Source organism: Citrus clementina, unplaced genomic scaffold, assembly GCF_000493195.1.
Source record: "Citrus clementina cultivar Clemenules unplaced genomic scaffold, Citrus_clementina_v1.0 scaffold_5, whole genome shotgun sequence".
Lineage (NCBI taxonomy): Eukaryota > Viridiplantae > Streptophyta > Magnoliopsida > Sapindales > Rutaceae > Citrus > Citrus x clementina.
The window spans coordinates 35,741,848-35,763,383 of record NW_006262201.1 but is presented as its reverse complement, the minus strand read 5'-3'; the positions used below and the strand labels follow the sequence as shown (position 1 = coordinate 35,763,383).

The window sequence follows — 21,536 nt, the reverse complement described above, 5'->3', positions numbered from 1 at the left end:
TAATATAACCGAAAATCAAAACCCATTTCCGTCAAAACGGATGCCAAAAATCAGAAAACCAACTGCCAACTAGAGCTGGCAAAACGGATTATCGGGTCGTGTTCGTATCGTGTCAGTTTCGTGTCGTGTCAAATTTAGGTCAACCCAAACCCGACCTATTTAATAATCGTGTCAAAATATTGAGACCCAAACCCGACACGGAAAAATAATCGGGTTACCCAATAATCCGTTTAATATCTATATATTGAACAAAAGTTACATCAAATATTTACACACTATCATGCATGCATACATACATACATACATACATACATGCATACATGCATAATTTATCGATATTATAAAATATACATATCTACCAATATATTACACATGTACACTATTGAGGTTTTAATTTTATATATATATATAATATTATATATCAATATTATAAAATATACATGTCTATCAGTTTTTACACATTTACACTATTGAAGCTCTAAATGTATGTAAAATTTTATAAATAAAACATTGTGTTTATATTCACCCTTTTAAAGAATAAAAAAAAGAAAATCATCTCTAATATTTGAGTTTTAATTATAAGAATATGTAAATTATTTTAAAATAGAAAATATAATCGGGTCATTGATCGGGTAAATGGGTCAAGAATTTTAATCCAAACCCGACACGGAAAAAAAATTATGTTGACTCGGACTCGACCCATTTAATAATTGTGTTAAATTTAACGACTCATACCCATTTATTTATATCGTGTTCGTGTCGGATAATCGAATCGTGTCAAATTTTGCCAGCTCTACTGCCAACAAGTAATCCAACGTGTGATCGCAAGCACGCAAAACAAAACTCCAACTCACGAATACATGAGCCATTTCGCTTCCATTGTCAGTTCACTCACAAAAATCTCGTATTCGAAAGCCCACAGAATCAAGCCAGCCAGTCAGCCATGACGCTCACTCCTTAATTTATAATAATCAAATTTCTCTTTCTCTCGTTTTCATCGCTCGAATCATTTTCTCAATGGCTTCTCTCTCGAGCCTCTGCTCGTCCTCTCCTTCAATCAAGTCCCAAACCTCGATCACTAAACCACTTGTCATTCTTCGTAAAGACTCGGTCACTTTCCCGACTCGTTTCTCTAAAACCCCGAGTTTAGTCCAGACTCAGTCCGTGGCTCGCGAAATATCTGCAGATTTATCGAATACAAACGACGTCGTCCCAAAGAAAGCGAAGAACGGATTAGAGAAAGATCCGCGGGAGTTATGGAAACGCTACGTTGACTGGCTGTACCAGCACAAGGAGCTGGGACTGTACCTCGACGTGAGCCGGGTTGGGTTCACGGATGAGTTCGTTGAGGAAATGGAGCCCCGATTTCAGTCTGCGTTTAAGGCAATGGAGGAGTTGGAGAAGGGCGCGATTGCGAATCCCGACGAGGGAAGAATGGTGGGACACTATTGGTTGAGAAAGCCGGAACTCGCTCCTAATTCGTTCTTGAAGTCGCAGATTGAGACCACGCTTGATGCTGTTCGCAAGTTTGCTGATGAAGTCGTCAGTGGTAAGGTAAGTTTTTCAATGCTAGTTAATTCTTTATATGGATGTATATCTAATGATTATCTATAGTTGTTTATATATTATGATCTTTACTTAATTAATTATGTAAAAAATGCAGATTAAGCCGCCATCCTCTCCGGAGGGTCGTTTTACTTCTATACTATCTGTTGGAATTGGAGGTTCAGCTCTTGGACCACAGTTTGTTGCAGAGGCATTGGCTCCTGATAATCCTCCTTTGAAGGTATCTTATAACCTTATTATAGTACATCAATTTGCAATGAATTTGCCATTTCACCTTTGATTGAAAATTATTTTAGGCATGTATCTTGATTCCTCATATTGGATTTCATCCAGATAATCTTGCATAAAAAAAGTTTGAATTGATATTTCTAGCTATCAAATGATATAACGTGCAGTATTATTTTCTTGTTGACAGATAAGATTCATTGACAATACAGATCCAGCTGGAATTGATCATCAGATTGCACAGCTTGGCCCCGAGTTGGCTTCTACCATTGTGGTAGTCATTTCCAAGGTCTGTCTGAAAATCGTGTTTTCTTGGATATTGCTATTCTTTTCTGATTCCTCAGTTATGTGTTTGAGAATAATATTTTTAAAGTAAGTTGCTAATGTATTGTCAACTTAACTCTACTTAGAGTGGAGGCACCCCCGAAACTAGAAATGGTTTGTTGGAAGTACAGAAGGCTTTTCGTGAAGCTGGCCTGGAATTTGCAAAACAGGTCTTGATCTCAGGTCCTAGTTTCTGCTTAATTGTCCTTCTGCATTGTAGAATATATAAGACCGCATTCTAGTACAGAAGCGGAGCTAAGGTCAGAGACTAAAATATTATGAGGCTGTATAGCTGATCAAATGTTGATTGGCTTGCATGTATTTGAATAGACATACTCTTCTTTATATTTAATGTTGGTTTATTTCTTGATACATCATGATATTTCTTTTATCAGATTGAATGATATGGCTAAGTCTCTGATGCATTAAGAAGTTTGTTGGTCACTACACACTGTATTATATAGCAAACTTTCATTTATCAGGTGGCATCATGTGTGACAAGTAGCTGCTTCTTTGTTCCTCTATCATTGAATTGTTGCACATTTTAAGCCTATGACAGTTTGTGCATCTATTAACCAATAAGGGAGGGACCACCTGTCACACTGCATGATAGTACTGACTTACAGGCACTTTTTCCACAATTCTGCATCTAGTGTTGTAGGAATAAGAGCTTGAGCACTACTTGAATAGAATTTTATAGAACTGGAAGAATCTTGTTGATGTAGGAAGCACTAAGTACTTGGTTATCGTATTCGGTAAAATTGAAAATTTAGATGTAGATTCTGTGAGATATTCTAGAATATTGATGGTAAAAGAATTGGAACTGGTTGAATGTGTTTTCCTAGATGATCAAACCTTTCTTTTGGAATCTTTCATCTAGACGAAAATTTGGTTGTTCATATGGATAAGTCATGAGACAATAGCTTGATGTATCTAAAACCTGCCGCTTGATTCCACTTTCAGTTGAATACTATTGGTAATAACATGAATATTAAGATTTTTCACTGGATTTCTGGCTTGGTGAGGTGTAAAAGGTTTACCTCTAGTCTTTGTGCAGGTTTTGCATTTTTCTTTTTGTTGTGAGGTCATGAACATGCTACTTTTATGTATTTCTCGCCAGGGTGTTGCCATAACACAAGAAAACTCATTGTTGGATAACACTGCGAGAATTGAAGGTTGGTTAGCTAGATTTCCTATGTTTGATTGGGTGGGTGGTAGGACTTCTGAAATGTCTGCTGTTGGTCTGCTTCCGGCAGCACTTCAGGTGAGTGGCCATTGGTGTAGAATTTTATGCATTCATTTTTCACTTTCTATACTTATTGGTCTAATAAGAGAATGTCCCTTCAGGGAATTGATGTTCGAGAAATGCTCGCTGGTGCATCATTGATGGATGAGGCAAATAGGACTACAGTGGTAAGTCTCATTTCTTAATTTTTGTCTCCGGACATCATTGTATCCTGAAATTTCTGTTTTTACCTTGTTAGTCATAAAGAAGCTTGAAAGAATAATAGCTTCTGTATTAACTTGCTGAGTATGCCTTTCCCAAGTCCAACCCCACTGCCTACCAACCATGGTGTAATGGGCTGTTTCAGTATGTCTAGTTTGAGCAACTGTTGGTCCTTACACTACAAATTATTCACCGGAGACAGAAAACATGTGTATATTCAGTTCAGATGCTTGCTGCTTGATATCTTTTTCTTTTTTCCCCCTATTAACATCTTTTTCTCTTCAGCTTAGGAACAACCCTGCTGCATTGCTTGCTTTATGTTGGTATTGGGCTTCTGACGGGGTAGGATCCAAGGTAATGATATAGTCCCTATGTTGAAGATTAGCATACTATGAAAAATATGTTAATTTTATTTTCATTTATGAATGGTTGTTATTTGACTCGTGTCTCATTGGATTCTGCAGGATATGGTCGTCCTTCCCTACAAGGATAGTCTCTTATTGTTTAGTAGGTATTTGCAGCAGTTGGTCATGGAATCACTTGGGAAGGAGTTTGACCTTGATGGTAATCGGGTATGTTTAGTCATTTTGAAGACACAACTCACACGAGTTTTGTTTGTATATCGTTGGATTGAGATGAAGGTTAATCATCTCAAAGATCACACCATTCTATAGCATATGGATAAAATTGAGCAATAGGCTTCATTGTTTCCTTGTGAGAAGGATTCTATTTTAACGTCACTTTGCTGCTATGCTTTCCATCTTGTTTCCCTGAACCTACTAACATGACTATCTTACTCAGACCAGACATGAACCTGTTAAAGAGGGGTAGATAACTGTTTCTTCCCTTTAGACAAGTCACTGAATTGCCAAAAATATTGATTGTTTAGATATCAGGTTACAAGATTAGAGGTAGCTAAGTGGAGAAAATAAGCTTTTTATGTTCAGACCTAATATGTTGAATTCAACGTGCATTACATTTTTGGATAACTCAACACAAAGAACCCCTTACCTGGATAACATGGACTTTTAAGCCATGGGGTACATTAGTTGCAACTCAACACAAAGAACCCCTTACCTTCCGATATGTTAGTTAAGATAATACAATTTCTTGCTGTCAGAGATTCTGATAATACACGCATTAGCTTCACTTTTTTTGAAGTTCTATGGGTTGAAATTTTGACTCCTTTATATGCCAGGTGAATCAAGGACTTACTGTTTATGGAAATAAAGGGAGCACAGATCAGCATGCGTGAGTTTTATTTATTTATTATTATTATCATCTTCTATGTAATGGTAAATGAAGTATATCAGTCTATTAATGCTGTGCTTAGTTATCCAATCTTCTCATGTTTGAAATTTTAGCTACATCCAACAACTGAGAGAGGGTGTACACAATTTCTTTGCGACTTTCATTGAAGTGCTACGTGATAGACCCCCTGGTCATGATTGGGAGCTTGAACCAGGTGTTACATGCGGTGATTACTTGTTTGGAATGCTTCAGGTTAAGTACATGATTCAAACCATTTTAAACACTGCCTGGTGGCACTGGATCTAGAGATAAATTGCATTATATCTTCCTTTACATAATAAAACTGATTCAAGCATTACAGGGAACAAGGTCGGCTCTGTATGCTAATGATAGGGAGTCCGTTACAGTCACTGTGCAAGAAGTGACACCTAGATCGGTGGGGGCTCTTGTGGCACTTTATGAGCGAGCAGTTGGGATATATGCCTCACTTGTCAACATTAATGCTTACCATCAACCTGGTAAATATGTGTTTCTTCTATCTAACAAATTATGTTCTTGAAATGAGAATTACTTGGGGGGGTGGGGGGGTTGGGGGGGGTGAGGGAAGGCTTATTGTCACGATCACAGGACTTGTTTTGCTTTATAAATGAGTTCATCTGATTGCTTTTGTTTTTTCCGTGGGTCTATCTGCATTTAATTACAAATTCAGGTGTGGAAGCTGGGAAAAAGGCAGCTGGGGAAGTGTTAGCTCTCCAGAAACGGGTTCTGGCAGTACTAAATGAGGCCAGGTAGGATTCAGCAATGTAGCATTTACTTTGCATTTGTTCTGAGGTTTTGGATTTTTGCTTCAAAAGAAGAAAGTTCTTTAAAAACTGCCCAATGGCTTAATTACATCTGCTCAAAAAAGGATAGGGAAGGACCAATTTTGTGAAATTAAAAAGAGTACACCTTAAAAGAACTAGCATCAATAAACTTGGAGTACGTAAATTTGAAATCATGGTCTCTGCTTTTGGCAGTATTAGAATTTAACCCTGATATTTACCAAAGCCGGAAAAGGAAGTTTATTTTACCGTGTGATTTGATTTCTGATAATTTAGTGTTCCTTTGCTTAAATTATCTTTTTGTCTTTCAATTGATTGGTGATATGTGTTTCTTTCTTCAGCTGCAAGGAACCTGTTGAACCATTAACAATTGATGAAGTTGCTGAACGTTGCCATACTCCCGAAGATGTATGTACTAACCCTGTTTAAAAAACCATTTTAACAATGAAATATTTTGCTGACCTTTAGTTTATGACTGCAGATTGAAATGATCTACAAGATCATTGCTCACATGGCTGCCAATGATAGAGCGCTGATTGCTGAAGGCAGTTGTGGTTCACCACGTAGCATAAAAGTTTATCTTGGGGAATGTAACGTTGATGGATTGTATGCTTAAGTTTCACTCATAAGTGTCATATTTCAGAGTTCATGCTTGTGTTTTAAGTTAGACAAAAGAGCTCCAATAAACTAGCGTTAGCATTGTCTTCTTGAATCAAAGTTGAAAATTGGGGAATTTTTGTTGGATCAGAAAATAATTAAAAACTCCTCAAAATTAGTTGATTTTCACTGAAAATAGTGGTGGTATACTAGTCTCCCCTGTGCCAACAGCTGGACCAATGCTCAACTCAACTGAAAGCTGCTTGACATCTTTGTCATGGCCTCTTACAATCAAGTTCCTCATCTTCCTTTCTCTTCAGTAATTTTGTTAGGTAAGTGCTCCATCATCCATGGGTATTGCTCCGTTGTCTTTAGAGCAAGCTACGCGAGGCTCCCCACTGACGACAAATGGTGAGGATAATAATGCAGGCTGTTGAATTTTTTCTGCAAGTTTAACCTCACCACTCAAAAGGACACTTCATCTCTTTTTTGATAATAATTTGGTTAGATTCATCTCTTTTTTGCTAATAATTTGGTTAAATGTCACTGCCTGATAAATGATCAATACCATATTGGACGAACCTCTTAAGCTCCTTTTGATTATGGAAACCGTGTGTGGTCCCAGCCCTTAAACGACCAAGAGTATAGAGTATATAATAATACGTTGAAAAAATAATAAAAAAAGAAGAAGCTTATCACAAGCATTCGCACATTCAAAATTTTTCAAATTAAAGTATTTTTCTTTTGATTGCCGCCGTCAACGTGGAATGATAGGGCAGTACACCTAAGACTTTCACTAAATTTGAACATAGCTTAGTCCCACCAGAGAGTAAGTAAATTTCTTATTGGTTCACATGAGTTTTGATTACAACTTTCTTCAAGTAAATTTCAATCTTAATCAATAAATAAATAAATAAAAAATGTCAAACCTATGGTTGATGCATGATAAATCAGACGAGCTCTGAGAAAAAATGGTGGATGGTGGTCAATAAATGTAATTGCCAATGAGCGGAACAGTGGAAATTAAAAAGATAAATAAATTTGAAAGGAAAACGAAGAATCCCCTAGCTTAACACGGCACAACGTGACAAGAAAGAGCATGGGTCCTGTGGGGGACCCACCATGCCCTGTGACAATGGTGGTGACTGGTGATTCTTAATTCTTTTGGTACATCGCGGGAAATTAGACGAAAACTGTGTGTGTCCCCACTTACAACGTTCGAATCACCAAATTTATTTAATGCAAAAAATTCGCTCTCCGTTTGCCATGTCACTCTACCCGTTACCGTCCTTACTCCCACCCACTAATTTACGACTTTTTTTTTTTTTTGAGGAGACTAATTTACGACTTTACGTGCGCTTCATTTCCGCGATACGTACTTATTAATCTGATAAATTAATCTTCGTACTGTCATTAAAGACTCCAAGGCAATTAACGGCGTCGTAATATTGGTTTGATCAGTGTATATTTAATTCCATTGGATTATTAGTTAATTACGCAATTTAAAAAGAGAGAGAAAAATAAGACTATAAAATTTAAAATCTAAAATTAAAAAAAAAAAGTAAAAAAATGAAAATTTAACACTGGAAAAGAGTGACAAAGCCATTTAGCGAGAGAGTAGAGACAGCTTTGGGTCTGAGCAACTGAGGTCTGAGAGAGCTGAACAAAAGAAGCTTTTAAAAGAAGCAAAAGCCTTTTCTTCTCAAATCTCGTACTCTTGTTACGTTGTTCAAGTTGATCTCTTCACTCATTATCTCTCCTCTTTACTTTCGCCAAACCCAGCCACCTGTGAAAGTGAAACCCTCAACCTCATTTCATATGTAAGTCACCTTTGCCTTCTGTTCGGTTTTCAGTACAGCACTTGTTTATAATGTCGGTCTTCACTGTCAGAGTTTTTTTTTTCCCTTTTTTGCCTCGTTTTAATATTTATATTGTTGAGTTCACAAGATGTATCTTAGATTTGGTTATGGCTGTAGGTGAAACAGTGCCCTAAAAAGTCATGTTCACTGACGGTCTTGACAACAGTTCCCTTCGCTGGGTTAGAGAGGTCAGTTTCACGAATTCTCACTTTTTCGCTTTTTTATTTTTAAAATTTTAATGCTGATAGTCTGTAGTGTGATTTAGGCATGGCGTATGTCAATTTATCCACGTTGTTGAAGGCTAATCTGATTCTATTTTCTTTCTGAAATGTTTGTTATGCAGAAGCAGGTTCCATATTCAAATTCAAATCTAAGACCTCGAATTGACCCCATTACTCACCGCAGGGGATTTGACTTGCCCCCGCCCTCAAAATTCAGGAGCGGCCACTTGCCGACGACTGCCATCCCGTTATCTAGAACATTACCGAGAGATGCAGAGGAGAGTGCCTCTGCTTCTGAAAATGAGATGATCACTGATTCTGAGGATGATGTGTACTGTGGAAGATACTCGCTGGATTCATCACCACAAGACCAAAGAATTCCTCCTCATGGAAATTCTGCACAAAGACATGCACGTTATGCGAGTGATTATGGTTATTCAGATGTGAGTTCATCGAGGGAGACCATTTTTGGGAGGGAGAGGAATGTGGGAGGGAGGTTCGTAAGGGGAAGTGAGAGGACTGTGTATACCGAGGAAGATGAGGAAGAGTCGGATTCGGCTGCTAGCTCAGAGTTTTCAACTACGCAAGTGGCCAGTGTTAGTGGTGCTAGTGGGATGAGGAGAAGAGCAAATGTCTCGGAAGGATATGCTTCAAGTGTGGCTTCCGGTGCCAATGTAAAAAGTACAAGTGAAAAGGTTGGTATTATTGTCTGTTTGGATAGTTTCTATATTTTGAATTGACTTGTTTCAGAAATGTTATGTGCTTAAACTTTGAGAAGAACTTTCACTTTTGTCCTACTTTTTTGCATAATCATTAATACTGATCTTTTACCCTTTATTCGCACTAGCTATAATTGGTGCTATGTCAAAGGTAAGTGCATATAGATTTGAGTTGATTTGTTTATTGTATATTTGTGTGGGTTTTCTTTTTGGTAACTGTGTTCCAAGCATGAAGTGTCATTACTAGACATGTCAATACAAAAATTTCACTTCATCCTCAGCAAAATACATCTTTCCTTAACATCATATATTTTAGTAAACTTCAAGACGTTGAACCACCCATTATGATTGAAACTTCCCTAGAAGATGCATTGATGAAAATCCACATATCAAAAGATTTTGGTGGTATAAACATGCCTGTTGCACTGGTACAGATAATCCATTTGGTCTACAGAGCATTGCCCAATCCTCTACTAAGATCTTTGACATCATATAAATTTATTTTTTGTTTTTCCACCAGAGCGCCTCCTTTCGCTTTTCAAAGTTTTGTTTGCTCTGCATAAGCATAAGCGAATCTTCCCTTTTCTTTTGAGAATGCCTTGGAAATCTCTCCTTACAGAAATAAAGATGAATACATATTATTTTTGCTAATATGCGGAAATCAAGTTGAATACGTATTATTTTTCTTAACTTTTGTAGCCTAATTCTCCTTTAATTGTATGTAATGCTGTTGCTATCTTGGCCTATTTTTCCAGGATTTGCGTTCCAGAAACATGCACATGGAAAAGTTCACTGATGACGAGGATGATGATGTTCCCAGTGCACCTCCGTTTTCTGGTTCTTCTCTGGAGATTAAACAATGTCGAGAACAAATTCCAGCATCTAGAGTACAGAGTGCTACGGTTACAACGCATGCACATGCCTCATCAACCCAGCAAGATCCAAATGCATCTAAACCTTTGTCTGGGGTTAAACCCTCTGATAATACTGGCAGCAGGTACTCTGAACAGTTTATGAGTTCTGTACAAATTTTTTGATGGTTCTACTTGGTAGAATTTGGTGCACATAAAGCCACATCGGTGTAGTTCCATTTTACACACACTCAAGAATTTGTTGTTTTATTGGGATATATTAACATTACTGTTGTCCTTTTTTTGGTTCTATGTTTACAGAACTGCAGCTGTTGTAGACTCTGCTGTGCCTTCAAGTTCCCACCCTGCTCGCCTGCCAACATTTCATGCAAGGTATTTTTAACCCAACAATTTAGGGCAGATGGTGCTAATTGCCCAATAAATCAATTTCTGCTATCTATTCTGTTCACCAACTTTGCTCATTTTTCGTATATCAAATTCAGTGCTCTAGGGCCATGGCATGCTGTAATTGCATATGATGCATGTGTTCGACTTTGCCTTCATGCCTGGGCTAGGGGTTGCATGGAAGCACCTGTATTTTTGGACAATGAATGTGCTCTACTACGTGATGCATTCGGGTGAGTCATATTTTCTTAGCCTTGTTCTTTTGGAGTACATTGACCATGTTAGGTTTGTTGCATTGTTTATGATGTGTTGAGTGATCAATTGGGGTTTATGTTATAGTTCCTGCAGACATTTCTGCACTCTAAGTGGGAGAAACTGGATACATTAATCTGAAAAGATCTATCTTTCCCATTAATCTGGCACTGTTATAACTGATAATCAGAAGGCTAAGGAATAGGTTGAATGAATCTTATGAAAATTTCATGCTAAGAAAAAAGGGGTTGAGAGGTTAATGCAGTTGGATTCAAACAAGAGGTCGTTTGAAACCCCTTGGGGCCACCAAAAGTTTCCTGACAATTAAGGTTGTAAAGTCTGGCGAAAATGCCCATTTCAAACTTAGTGAATATGGAAAGGTTGACCGATTTGGGCATCAACAAAAGGAAAAAAAAAAAATAGAAATAGCCATTCAAAAGCTGTCAGGAAATTTCTTCTATTTCTAAGAACATTGAGGAATATTGAGATGGTCCATCTCTCCCTTTAGTCAAATAGTTCTTCACCAAAGCTTGCATGTCTCAGTGTTGAATTACATCTGTCATTGTTGAACTTATTTTATTTCTGCCCAGTTCAGTGGTGGCTTCCACAACTGCACTTCTGATGTACTAAGGTTCTGTAAAAGTATTATTTCAATGGCCAATTACTGGGCCTTGTCATATCTAACAGTGCTAGAAATGTAAGAAATTGTCGGAAGAAGTGACAGAAACAAAAAACTGAAATGTAGCTTGCTTTTTGGTTCAGTGCTAGGGTTTTGAACTTGAAGTTTCTTAAAGTATTACTGATTTTGTTTAATTTTCAAACCCAAGGATCTTTTGGTTATTGCAATAAACTTTATTGTCAACTGCAGTGCATTTCAAAGTTTTATATTATGACAACAAAGTTCAAAATCAATCTGACATGACAGTGTCCATTTAAAAGGGACAAAAATCTAAATGCCTCTTGAAAGTCAAAACTTATACAACTGACCGTGCAGATTTTAGAAATTGCTTCTACATGATAAATGGTAGAGCATGCAGCATTTGCCCGATCATTGATTTTCCAGGAGTTTACTCTTACGCATCTAAAACTTTGGTTATTGAATTTATAGATTGCAGAATGTGCTATTGCAATCAGAAGAGGAACTAATGGTCAAGCCCTCTTCAGAGCCTACCAGCGAGGGTGCTGCACCTAAACCTAAGAAAGTAATTGGGAAGATGAAGGTTCAAGGTAATTTGTCATCCTATTTTTGACATCCTCCCATTTCAAGAGCTAAGTAATGGAATGTCCTGACTAATGAGATATTCTTCATTATGCAGTACGGAAAGTGAAGACAAGCGTAGATCCACCTACCGGATGTAGTATGTCATCTCTTAAGCCACCAGTGATAAAACTGGACTCAATCCGGTATCACTTCTATAATGTTCAGTCAACCCTATCTTCTGGATGGCAAGCTCTGAGAAAAATTCGTTGTGTACCTCGACTAGCTGCAAATGGTTCTTTCTCACGTCAGAGCTTGGCATATGTGCATGCCAGCTCTCAGTATATAAAACAGGTGTCTGGACTCTTAAAAACGGGTGTGACGAGTCTACGCTCTAGTTCATCATCTTATGACACTATGCAAGGTATTAAAGTTGCAAATTGCATGCTTTATTGTTACTTAAGTTATTCATCAAAAAGGAATCAATTAACCTTTCCACCCCCCAACCTCACCCGCTCCCTCCCCCCACCCCCTTTTGTGGGGAGTTGGTTGTTTGCAAAGTTATGTGCTGATTTTGTTAGGTTTGGTGCTTTCTAATTGTTGACGTTATCATCTTTCTTAAGTCTGTTGACGCAGTTACATGTGTACTGTGCTGTTGTTTGGCTTAGAGCTGCTTACAAAGCATTTAGTTCAAAGTAATTTTTTTGATAATGTGCTTTTGTTGGGCTGCTTTGGAGAACTAGGCCACTTCGATGGTGGCATCTAATTGTTTGCATTAATGATATCCGTGCTATTGATGTAGCGTTTACTTTTTGGATTATATTGGGAATTCTGAGTAGTAAGAATCTTGGGATTAGGAGTGTGGAGTGTGAGTGTTTGCTTACATTAGAATGAGAGTGTGGAATAGAAATCAAAATCCCATTTATTTGTTTATTTTGTCTTGGATTAGGAGTAAATTGTTTCATATTACAGTTTTACCCTTATATAAAGAATTGTAGTTCTTAATTATCAAGTGAATAAAAAATATATTTCTAAAATAAACTATTTATTTATTATTAATTTTAATTATATAAGTTAATAATTATTATGAATATTCTAAATTATGTAAATCATAAATTTTTTATTAATATTAATTTTAATCATGTAAATTAAAAATTATTGAAAAGAGCAACACAAATGAAACATTATTATAAATAATATAGTAGAAAATTAATATTTCTTAGAATAAACTATTTATTATTATCAATTATTAATTTTAAATAAATATAATAATATTATATTTATTTAATTTTAATACAAATAAAGATATTATATAGTAATATTATTAATTCTATGTGAATATAATAGCATTATTTTTAAGTAATTTAAACTTGGAATCAATGTAAATTATTATTTTTAATGAATAAATAAATAATATATATAAATAATATAAATAAATCAATGTAATATTATTTAATAATATAATAATATTATTTAAATAAATATGATATTATTATTTTTAAATAAATGTAGTATTATTTTATTTTAATAAATATAATCATGTTATATTTAAAGGTGAGGCTAAAAAGGACTAGGTGGGAGTGGGAAGCCCACTTCACACTCCAAAACTGGGTACCCTATTCTCACTCTCACCTTTAAGTGAGCATGTAAACACTGGAGTGAAAGGACTACACACTCTCCGCTCTCACCCTTAAACAAGAATTGCTATGTACTGACTTCTATGTTTTTTTTTTAATTATTATTATTTTTTATTTTTTATTTTTTTTATGAAACTGTCTTCTAAGTTGTACTTGATACTGAATAATCACTTGATAAGTCCTCCTTGTTCTTGCAAATCCATTGACTTGGGGTGTTTTTTTTTTCCCCATTTGCATCTCTAATTTATTCTTGTTTCCTTTTTCTCATTCCTCTCCGTCCACAAATGTCAATAGAAACATACACTTGTATGTTAAGATTGAAAAGTTCAACTGAACAAGATGCCATTCGGATGCAACCTGGATCTGGCGAAACACATGTCTTGTATGTTCCCTTGTCCTATTTTCACCTTCTTTTAAAATCAGAATTTGCTTGGATAGGCATTGACAACTTCCACAGCTTTCCAGATAGTCTAGGAGATGATCTAATTATTGAAGTCCATGATTCCAAAGGGAAGCATTATGGTCGTGTACTGGCTCAAGTAGCAACTATTGCTGAGGACCTGGTATTTTTCTGATCCTTTACATTTAGTTTGAAAAAAGTTTGCATTGGTTATAGTTTGGTGGAAGGCTAATAATGTTTGATGTAGACTGACAAATTGCGTTGGTGGTCTATTTATCGTGAGCCCGAACATGAGCTTGTGGGCAAATTACAACTGTATATCTATTATTCAACGAGTTCAGATGATAATAGTCATCTCAAGGTGAGTTATTTTATATTGTAATTGCCTTTTAATAAGTTAAATATTTATTTTCCAAAGAAGTTAATAACTGAAAAAGTTTCTGCTAATTTGTTGTGTTATTGAATAAAAGAAGAATCCTTGTAATCTGAAGCACTACTAATCCCACATTCCCACTTCTTTTGACTAGTAATTATATACATATTTATATTTTTATCATTGCATAGAATTGATAATTGAGGCTAAATACACTCTAGAAATCAGGAAATGGTCTTGTTTTTACATTCTTAAAACTCGAAAAGGGTATCAGTTTTTGTTTCTAGCGATGTGGGTTATAAGCTGTTGAAGCAAACTTGCTCTTTCGAATTAAGGTACATTATGGTATGTTGTCTGGTACGGAGAGATACAAGTGTGTGAAAGTCATTATTAAAAAAACATCATCTGGTGTTTGACTGTGGTTGGTCATTATTAACTGAATAAAGGCTAATATTCTTGTTATTTAATTTGATGCATTTCTATTTTTATTCATGTAAGGAGTACCATAGTCGAAACACAAGAATTATTATCGTCTTACTTATTTGTGGTTTGGTAAATATATTAGTGATCTTAACTATCCTTCTTTTTGGTCACAGTGTGGCTCTGTTGCGGAAACAGTTGCATATGACCTAGTTTTAGAGAGTGCTATGAAGGTTCAAGGTTTTCAGCAAAGGAACTTGTTGCTGTATGGTTCTTGGAAATGGTTATTAACAGAGTTTTCCTCGTACTATGGGGTTTCTGATGTCTATACAAAGCTGCGGTAATGAGCCTGAACATTTTTTATTTTGGAAATTTATGAGAATGATTCTATCTCTAATATGTAATTGGCAGATATCTTTCCTATGTAATGGATGTGGCCACTCCCACAGCTGATTGCCTCAACTTGGTGTATGAATTATTGATGCCCGTCGTTATGAAAGGCCATAGCAGGACCACTCTGAGTCATCAAGAGGTATCTCATTTCTGTTTTATTTGATTACTGTGGTAAACCGGAATGGAAACAAATCCTCTGGAAGGAGGTACAAATCATTTGCTCTAAACAGAGCTTTTTGTAACTACAACAGTCAATATTATTTCATTACTACTATGATCACCACTATTAACATTATTATTAGAGTTGTCTTTTTTTTTTTTAATTATTTCCATCATTATTAGTATATTTTCTGGTTATAATATGGATAGAATCAATTCTCAACACAACATTTTTATTGTTATCTGCATTTTCAGAATCGAATCCTGGGAGAAACCAAGGATCAGATTGAACAGATTCTTGCTCTTGTTTTTGAGAACTATAAAGCCGTTGATGAATCAGCCTTCTCAGGGATTGTTGATGTCTTCAAACCTGCAACTGGGGTCGCACCCCTGGCACTAGAACCTGCTGTGAAACTGTATACTCTCCTTCATGATATATTGTCTCCAGAGGCGCAGAACAATCTGTGCCACTATTTCCAGGTAAAAAGAACTGGATTTTTTGTCTTTTGGATGCTTCATTACTAAACATTTTCTTTCTAATGGTAGTCTCTTTCCAGGCTGCTGCTAAAAAGAGATCAAGAAGGCACTTGGCTGAGACCGATGAATATGTGTCCAACAATGAATTCAATTACATGGACACTGTTGCTATGGCCACTGCTTACAAAAAGATGACTTCCATCTGTCTAAGCTTCAAAAATGAAATTTTTACTGACATTGAGATCCACAACCAACATACACTACCCAGGCAAGTTTTTTCCTTGAATGTCATGTGAACTTTGTTAAAGTAATTCATCCATATGGCGGAGTGTGACCTAAAAAAGTTGCCGATACCATTTTGTTTCGTAAATGTTGCTACAAATTCAAACTTAGCAGATTAAGGATAAGATGGTTACCATTTAAAACTTGACAATCGGCATGCAAATGCACTTGGAGAGGAATTTTTCCTTGTGGTCTCACTTTCTTGAACTGATTCTTATTAAAGAAATAGGTTTATCTGTGCTTTTCCTTGCTTGCTGGTTTTGCTATTTGATGTTCACATGCAAGATTCTAATATTGGTGTTTCTTTTCTTGCAGTTTCGTAGACCTACCAAATTTATCTTCCTCCATATACAGCACTGAGCTTGCTGGTAGATTGCATGCGTTCCTCGTTGCATGCCCTCCATCAGGTCCTTCACCTCATGTAGCGGAACTCATAATTGCAACAGCAGATTTTCAGAAAGATCTTACCAGCTGGAAAATTAGGTAACTATCAAGGCAACCAACTGCTGTTGTTGTAGCTATTGTTGTGTTTGTCATTATTTTGTACTCAATTCTTTTTTTTTTTTTTTCCCTGTTGGTTCCAGTCCTGTGAAAGGTGGAGTTAATGCTAAAGATTTGTTCCATCTGTATATTATGGTGTGGATTCAAGATAAGCGCCACTCATTGCTGGAATCATGCAAATTAGATAAGGTACGCAATGCACCGAGCAATTGTGAAGGTGGACCTCTAGTTCACTCCTTGTAAAGTCCTCTTTTTGTTTCTATTAAATGTAGATTTTTCTCTGGGATAGGAAAAAGTAATGGATTAAGCAATAATATTGTCTTATATTTCTTGATCTTTAATGGTGCATGCCTTTCTAATGAAAATTGGGGGCTTAATTCAGTTGCTTTATTTCTTTCTTTTATTTGTACAAGTATCACATATTTCATTATTTACTTGTCGTGTTCCTTTAACTTGTCATGACTCATGAGGGCATTTCGGTATTCAGGCACAAGCTGCATACATTTATTACTCGACAGAGTATAATTCTTTCTCTAATATGGAAGTGAAATTGCTTGGCATAGAGCACATAATGAAATTGACGGTTTTGAAATAATTTTCTTTTACCAGCAACATGAAGGTTTTAATTGAATGATGCTTCAAGGACTTACAGCATGTTATTTTGCTTGCAGGTTAAATGGTCAGGAGTTAGGACACAACATTCTACGACTCCTTTCATTGATGAGGTGTATGATCGGCTACGAGAGACCTTGAATGACTATGAAGTAATCATTTGTCGGTGGCCGGAGTATGTTTTTGTGCTTGAGGAGGTATGTTTCAATAGTGTGCTGATCCTCTCATTTTCATCTTCTTATAGAGGCTTAATTATTTTTAAAAGAGAGAGAGAATACAAAACCTTATTGATTTTATGGGTGTTGCGTTTCTACAAATAGGCTATTGCTGATGTAGAAAAGGCAATTGTTGAAGCTTTGGACAAGCAATATGCAGATGTCCTATCACCATTGAAGGAAAATTTGGCACCTAAAAAATTTGGCCTCAAGTACGTTCAGAAACTTGCCAAACGGTCCGTATGTGCCTATACTGTCCCCGATGAGGTGTGCCATAACTTCACTAATTTTTTAGGCTCCTTTAGATGGGCATATTTTTTGTTTTAATATTTGTTTTTTTCCATTTCAGCTTGGAATTTTGCTGAACTCCATGAAAAGGATGCTTGATGTCTTGCGGCCCAAGATAGAAAGTCAGTTCAAATCGTGGGGTTCTTGCATCCCTGATCGTGGAAATGCTGTTCCTGGGGAGCGTCTTAGTGGAGTAACAGTAATGCTGAGAACAAAGTTCAGAAATTATTTGCAAGCTGTTGATGAGAAACTTGCAGAGAATGTGAGTATCCTTCTGAAAGTAACACAGTTTCTTTTACTTGTTTGGCTTCTGTTTTATGAGTCGAGATGAAATATAAGTTTGAAAGTAAATGAGATATATCATGTCTCAGTAAATTGAAGAAAGAAATTGTGTTGTAGGAAAAGGGAAAACATTATCATTTAGAAAATACACAGAATGACATTTTGGGGGGGAAAAAGAATTTGTAAAAGCCTGAATGAATGAAGATACAATCGATAGATGTTTTAAACTGTATATTTGAATTTTATTTGTGAAGCAATCAATTTAAAAATGATAGAGATAGATCATTGGTTCATAAAATTTGAATGTTTGTATGGATGCTTATCATAATCATTCTAGCTGGCTTGTAATTACCATGTGAAACATTTTTATCAATTTCCCCTACTAAGACAGTTGGGCACGGCTATTTTAATTGACTTCAACCTAGGTATTGATATTTGAATATGTCCTTATCTTTATTTTTATTTTTAATGTTGCTCTAGACCAAGTTACAAAGTGCTACAAAATTAAAAAAGATTCTCCAAGATGCTAAGGAAACTGTGGGAGAATCTGATATTCGAGGAAGAATGCAGCCACTTAAAGACCAGCTGACGAACACAATAAATCATCTGCATACTGTCTTCGAGACTCGTGTGTTTGTTGCAATCTGTCGGGGCTACTGGGACCGTATGGGGCAAGTAAGTTGCATGCTGATGGATCTTATAGTAGAAAGTTGGCACCAAGTCACAGTTTTGTTATTTTATCTGACCCCGCACAATTTTTTCTGTTACAGGATGTTTTAAGTTTCTTGGAGAACAGGAAAGAGAATAGGTCATGGTATAAGGGTTCACAAATTGCAGTTTCTGTAAGTAGTAGCATCACAACTATAGAAGTTCAAGTTGTCAAGTTGTAGTCTAGCTTTACATATATGCAAAGTGATTACAATGAAAACACAGCAGAGCTCTGCAATGGCAATATTGCATGCATACAAGCAGTAAGCAAAACATATTAGGCACATGCATTGGCTGTGAAATTGAAAATTCCAACTTTTTCATAATTGATGCAGTAATGCTAATGGTATTTTGCTGCCTGAACATATTGTATAACTGTAAAAATCTTATTTGCGTGCCAATCTTTACACAACTGTTGGAAATCCATTTGTAAAATTAATGAGAGAACCATTTCCTTCTTTTTTCTGACTTCTGATTCCAAGTCCACAAAAATTTCCCTGTTCATTTTATTATTATTTTTAACTAACTTATGGTTTTGATACTTTGCAGATTCTTGATGATACATTTGGCTCACAGATGCAGCAGCTACTTGGGAATGCACTACAAGAGAAAGACCTGGAGCCCCCAAGAGCTATCATGGAAGTGCGTTCAATGTTATGCAAGGATACTCCCAATCACAAGGATAATACATACTACTATTAGGAGTTGAGATGCACTGGAAGGGAATGTGGTACATATGAGTATTTCTTTGCTTGGAGACATACAAGGTGCTGTGAGATGAGATGATCTCCTTGGCCTATTGACAAGTTGATGGTGAATTTCGTCATCAGCATCTGCAAATTTTGTTTAGGAAGCAAACAACTCAGCTGCTCTCTAAATTCCCAAGTTTGCATCCCCTCGAGTTTCTGTTTTTTGTTATATATATTCAATTATATATGTCACTGAAAAAGATTTAAATTTTTTGTAATCCACATCTGCAAATATATATAATATAATAGCTTTTCCTTTCTCGAATTCCTTGTCGATTACCATGTACCCGTCCTGAAGACTAATGGCGTTTATACTTACTAAGAATAGGAATGCGAATAAATGATATGTTTACTTAAATAAGAGATGAAATGGGAATTAAAGTGGTGAGCTCCACTCAATATTGGGAATAATTACAGGAGTTCTTATACCTATGGGAGGATGTGAGAATGGAAATTTCATTCTTTAAAATGATCATATTATCTCCATTTAAATTTTGAAATTTTCATTTTATTGTTGATGGAAATGGAAAATTTTCATTTTATTAATAATAAATTTATTGTTGTTGATGATGATAAAATTGTTACTATTAAATATTAATTATAATTATTAATCATTATAATTAATACTTATTATTATTGCTTGTACTACTACTATTAATAATAATAATAATAATTATTATTATTATTATTATTAATGTAATGATTATAAATAATAATAATTAATAATAATAATGATTACTAATGTTGTTGTTGTTGTTGTTATTATTATTATTATTTATAATAGAGTGATGATACAACCATAAATTTTTGTACAAACTTATCTTGTACAAACTGATGTGGCATTAATTAATAATAATTATATTTATAAATTAATAATAATTACTAATATTCTTAATTATGTAAATCATAATTTTTTATTAATTTTAATTTAAATTATGTGAATAAAAATTATTAATAATAGTAACACAAATGAAATATTATTATTGATAATATAGTACAAAATTAATATTTTTTAGAATAAAATATTTATTGTTATTAATTAAATAAATAAATAATATTTATTAAAATTAATGTTTAATATTATTAATTTAAATATAATATTTATTTATTTTTATTTAATAAAATAAATATGATATAATTATTATTTTTAATAAATATGATATTATTTATTTTATTAAATATTATTTATTTATTTTAATTATAAGGATAAAATGAAAAGAGTAGAGAGTGGATTCCCACTCCCACCTCCTCCCATGGGAGTGAGAATCTCACTCTCCACTCCAAAATTGAGTGAGACCCACAGATTCCCACTCCCACTTCCCCTTTTTTAAGGTAAGTAAACACTGGAGTGGGAGGAATTCATACTCCATGCTCCCACTCCAGAAAGTAAACACTGCCTACCATTTCAGTATTTCACTTATATTCTTGTTCGTTGGATTATATGAAAACACTAATTACTACCTTATGACTTATATTCATTTTCTAAAACATTTCACTATTATTTTTTCTAGTGTTGTTACATTTTTAGCGGAAAAAATTATATATATTTTTTAAAATAATAAAAAACCTTCTATTAAATTCAAACAATGCAGTACAATATATAAATTGACTAGAATAGTCCTCGTCCAAAAGAAAGAAACCATTGCCTTATCTGGAAATTGACTGAAGTAGATCTCTCGTCGATCGAAGGACATCGCCAGTCATTTCCAACTCAACAATTTACATGCTGTTGAATTGAACTAAGGCGGTACTTGATTGGTAAAAGAGAATGAAGAAGAGGAAAAGAATTTAAATTCTATTTTTATTTTTATTGTTTGATTGGAGAAAATATATAAGAATTTAATTTTTATTAAAATTTAGAGTAATGATACAGCCACAAACTCTTGTACAAACTTATTTTGTACAAACTAACGTTACATTAATTCATTGGTTGAATGAAAATATAAAATAATAAAAACAAATCATGTGGGCCAAGTGATATTTAATTCAATTAATCTTATCATGCCACATCAGTTTATACAAAATAAGTTTGTACAAGAGTTTGTGGTTGTATCATTACTTTAAAGTACAAACTTACGTGACATTAATTCATTGGTTGAATGAAAATATAAAATAATAAAAATAAATCATGTGGGTCAAGTGATATTTAATTCAACCAATCTTATCATAATGTAGAATTTGAATTCCACACAAAGTAGTGAAGAATTTAAATTACTCTTATGTTAGAAACTAAAGTTTCTAAAATTACCTTTCAACTTTTTAACTTATTTAATGTCATTAATAATTATTATTTATAATTTTATT

The 21,536-nt window shown here is 34.9% G+C and overlaps 2 protein-coding genes across 2 annotated transcripts; both read left to right on the top strand.

Moving 5' to 3' along the window:
* The first annotated feature begins 860 nt into the window (after nt 1-860).
* On the top strand, nt 861-6,550 carry LOC18041984 (glucose-6-phosphate isomerase 1, chloroplastic). The gene is made up of 14 exons (XM_006433790.2): nt 861-1,554; nt 1,664-1,786; nt 1,982-2,080; nt 2,202-2,285; nt 3,236-3,379; nt 3,463-3,528; nt 3,848-3,916; nt 4,027-4,134; nt 4,761-4,813; nt 4,927-5,065; nt 5,175-5,331; nt 5,523-5,601; nt 5,976-6,042; nt 6,116-6,550. Exons 1-14 carry the CDS (start codon nt 1,018-1,020, stop codon nt 6,248-6,250), a joined length of 1,860 nt encoding a protein of 619 aa, XP_006433853.1. The 5' UTR covers nt 861-1,017; the 3' UTR covers nt 6,251-6,550.
* A 1,278-nt stretch (nt 6,551-7,828) lies between these two features.
* LOC18042979 lies at nt 7,829-19,524 on the top strand. The gene is made up of 23 exons (XM_006433789.2): nt 7,829-8,051; nt 8,208-8,278; nt 8,434-9,006; nt 9,786-10,027; nt 10,203-10,274; nt 10,385-10,519; nt 11,647-11,765; nt 11,855-12,160; nt 13,668-13,755; nt 13,831-13,936; nt 14,021-14,134; nt 14,743-14,906; nt 14,978-15,098; nt 15,374-15,598; nt 15,676-15,863; nt 16,193-16,360; nt 16,462-16,567; nt 17,050-17,187; nt 17,311-17,472; nt 17,555-17,755; nt 18,256-18,450; nt 18,546-18,617; nt 19,033-19,524. Exons 2-23 carry the CDS (start codon nt 8,231-8,233, stop codon nt 19,183-19,185), a joined length of 3,696 nt encoding a protein of 1,231 aa, XP_006433852.1. The 5' UTR covers nt 7,829-8,051; nt 8,208-8,230; the 3' UTR covers nt 19,186-19,524.
* The last annotated feature ends 2,012 nt before the right edge of the window (nt 19,525-21,536 follow it).

Coding starts and splice junctions, on each gene's coding strand:
- LOC18041984 (XM_006433790.2), top strand. CDS start 1,018: ATGGCTTCTCTCTCGAGCCTCTGCTCGTCCTCTCCTTCAATCAAGTCC. Junction 4,814..4,926: donor GGGAGCACAGATCAGCATGC/GTGAGTTTTATT, acceptor TTGAAATTTTAG/CTACATCCAACAACTGAGAG. Junction 6,043..6,115: donor GTTGCCATACTCCCGAAGAT/GTATGTACTAAC, acceptor TTATGACTGCAG/ATTGAAATGATCTACAAGAT.
- LOC18042979 (XM_006433789.2), top strand. CDS start 8,231: ATGTTCACTGACGGTCTTGACAACAGTTCCCTTCGCTGGGTTAGAGAG. Junction 8,279..8,433: donor CCCTTCGCTGGGTTAGAGAG/GTCAGTTTCACG, acceptor TTTGTTATGCAG/AAGCAGGTTCCATATTCAAA. Junction 17,188..17,310: donor ATGTTTTTGTGCTTGAGGAG/GTATGTTTCAAT, acceptor TTCTACAAATAG/GCTATTGCTGATGTAGAAAA.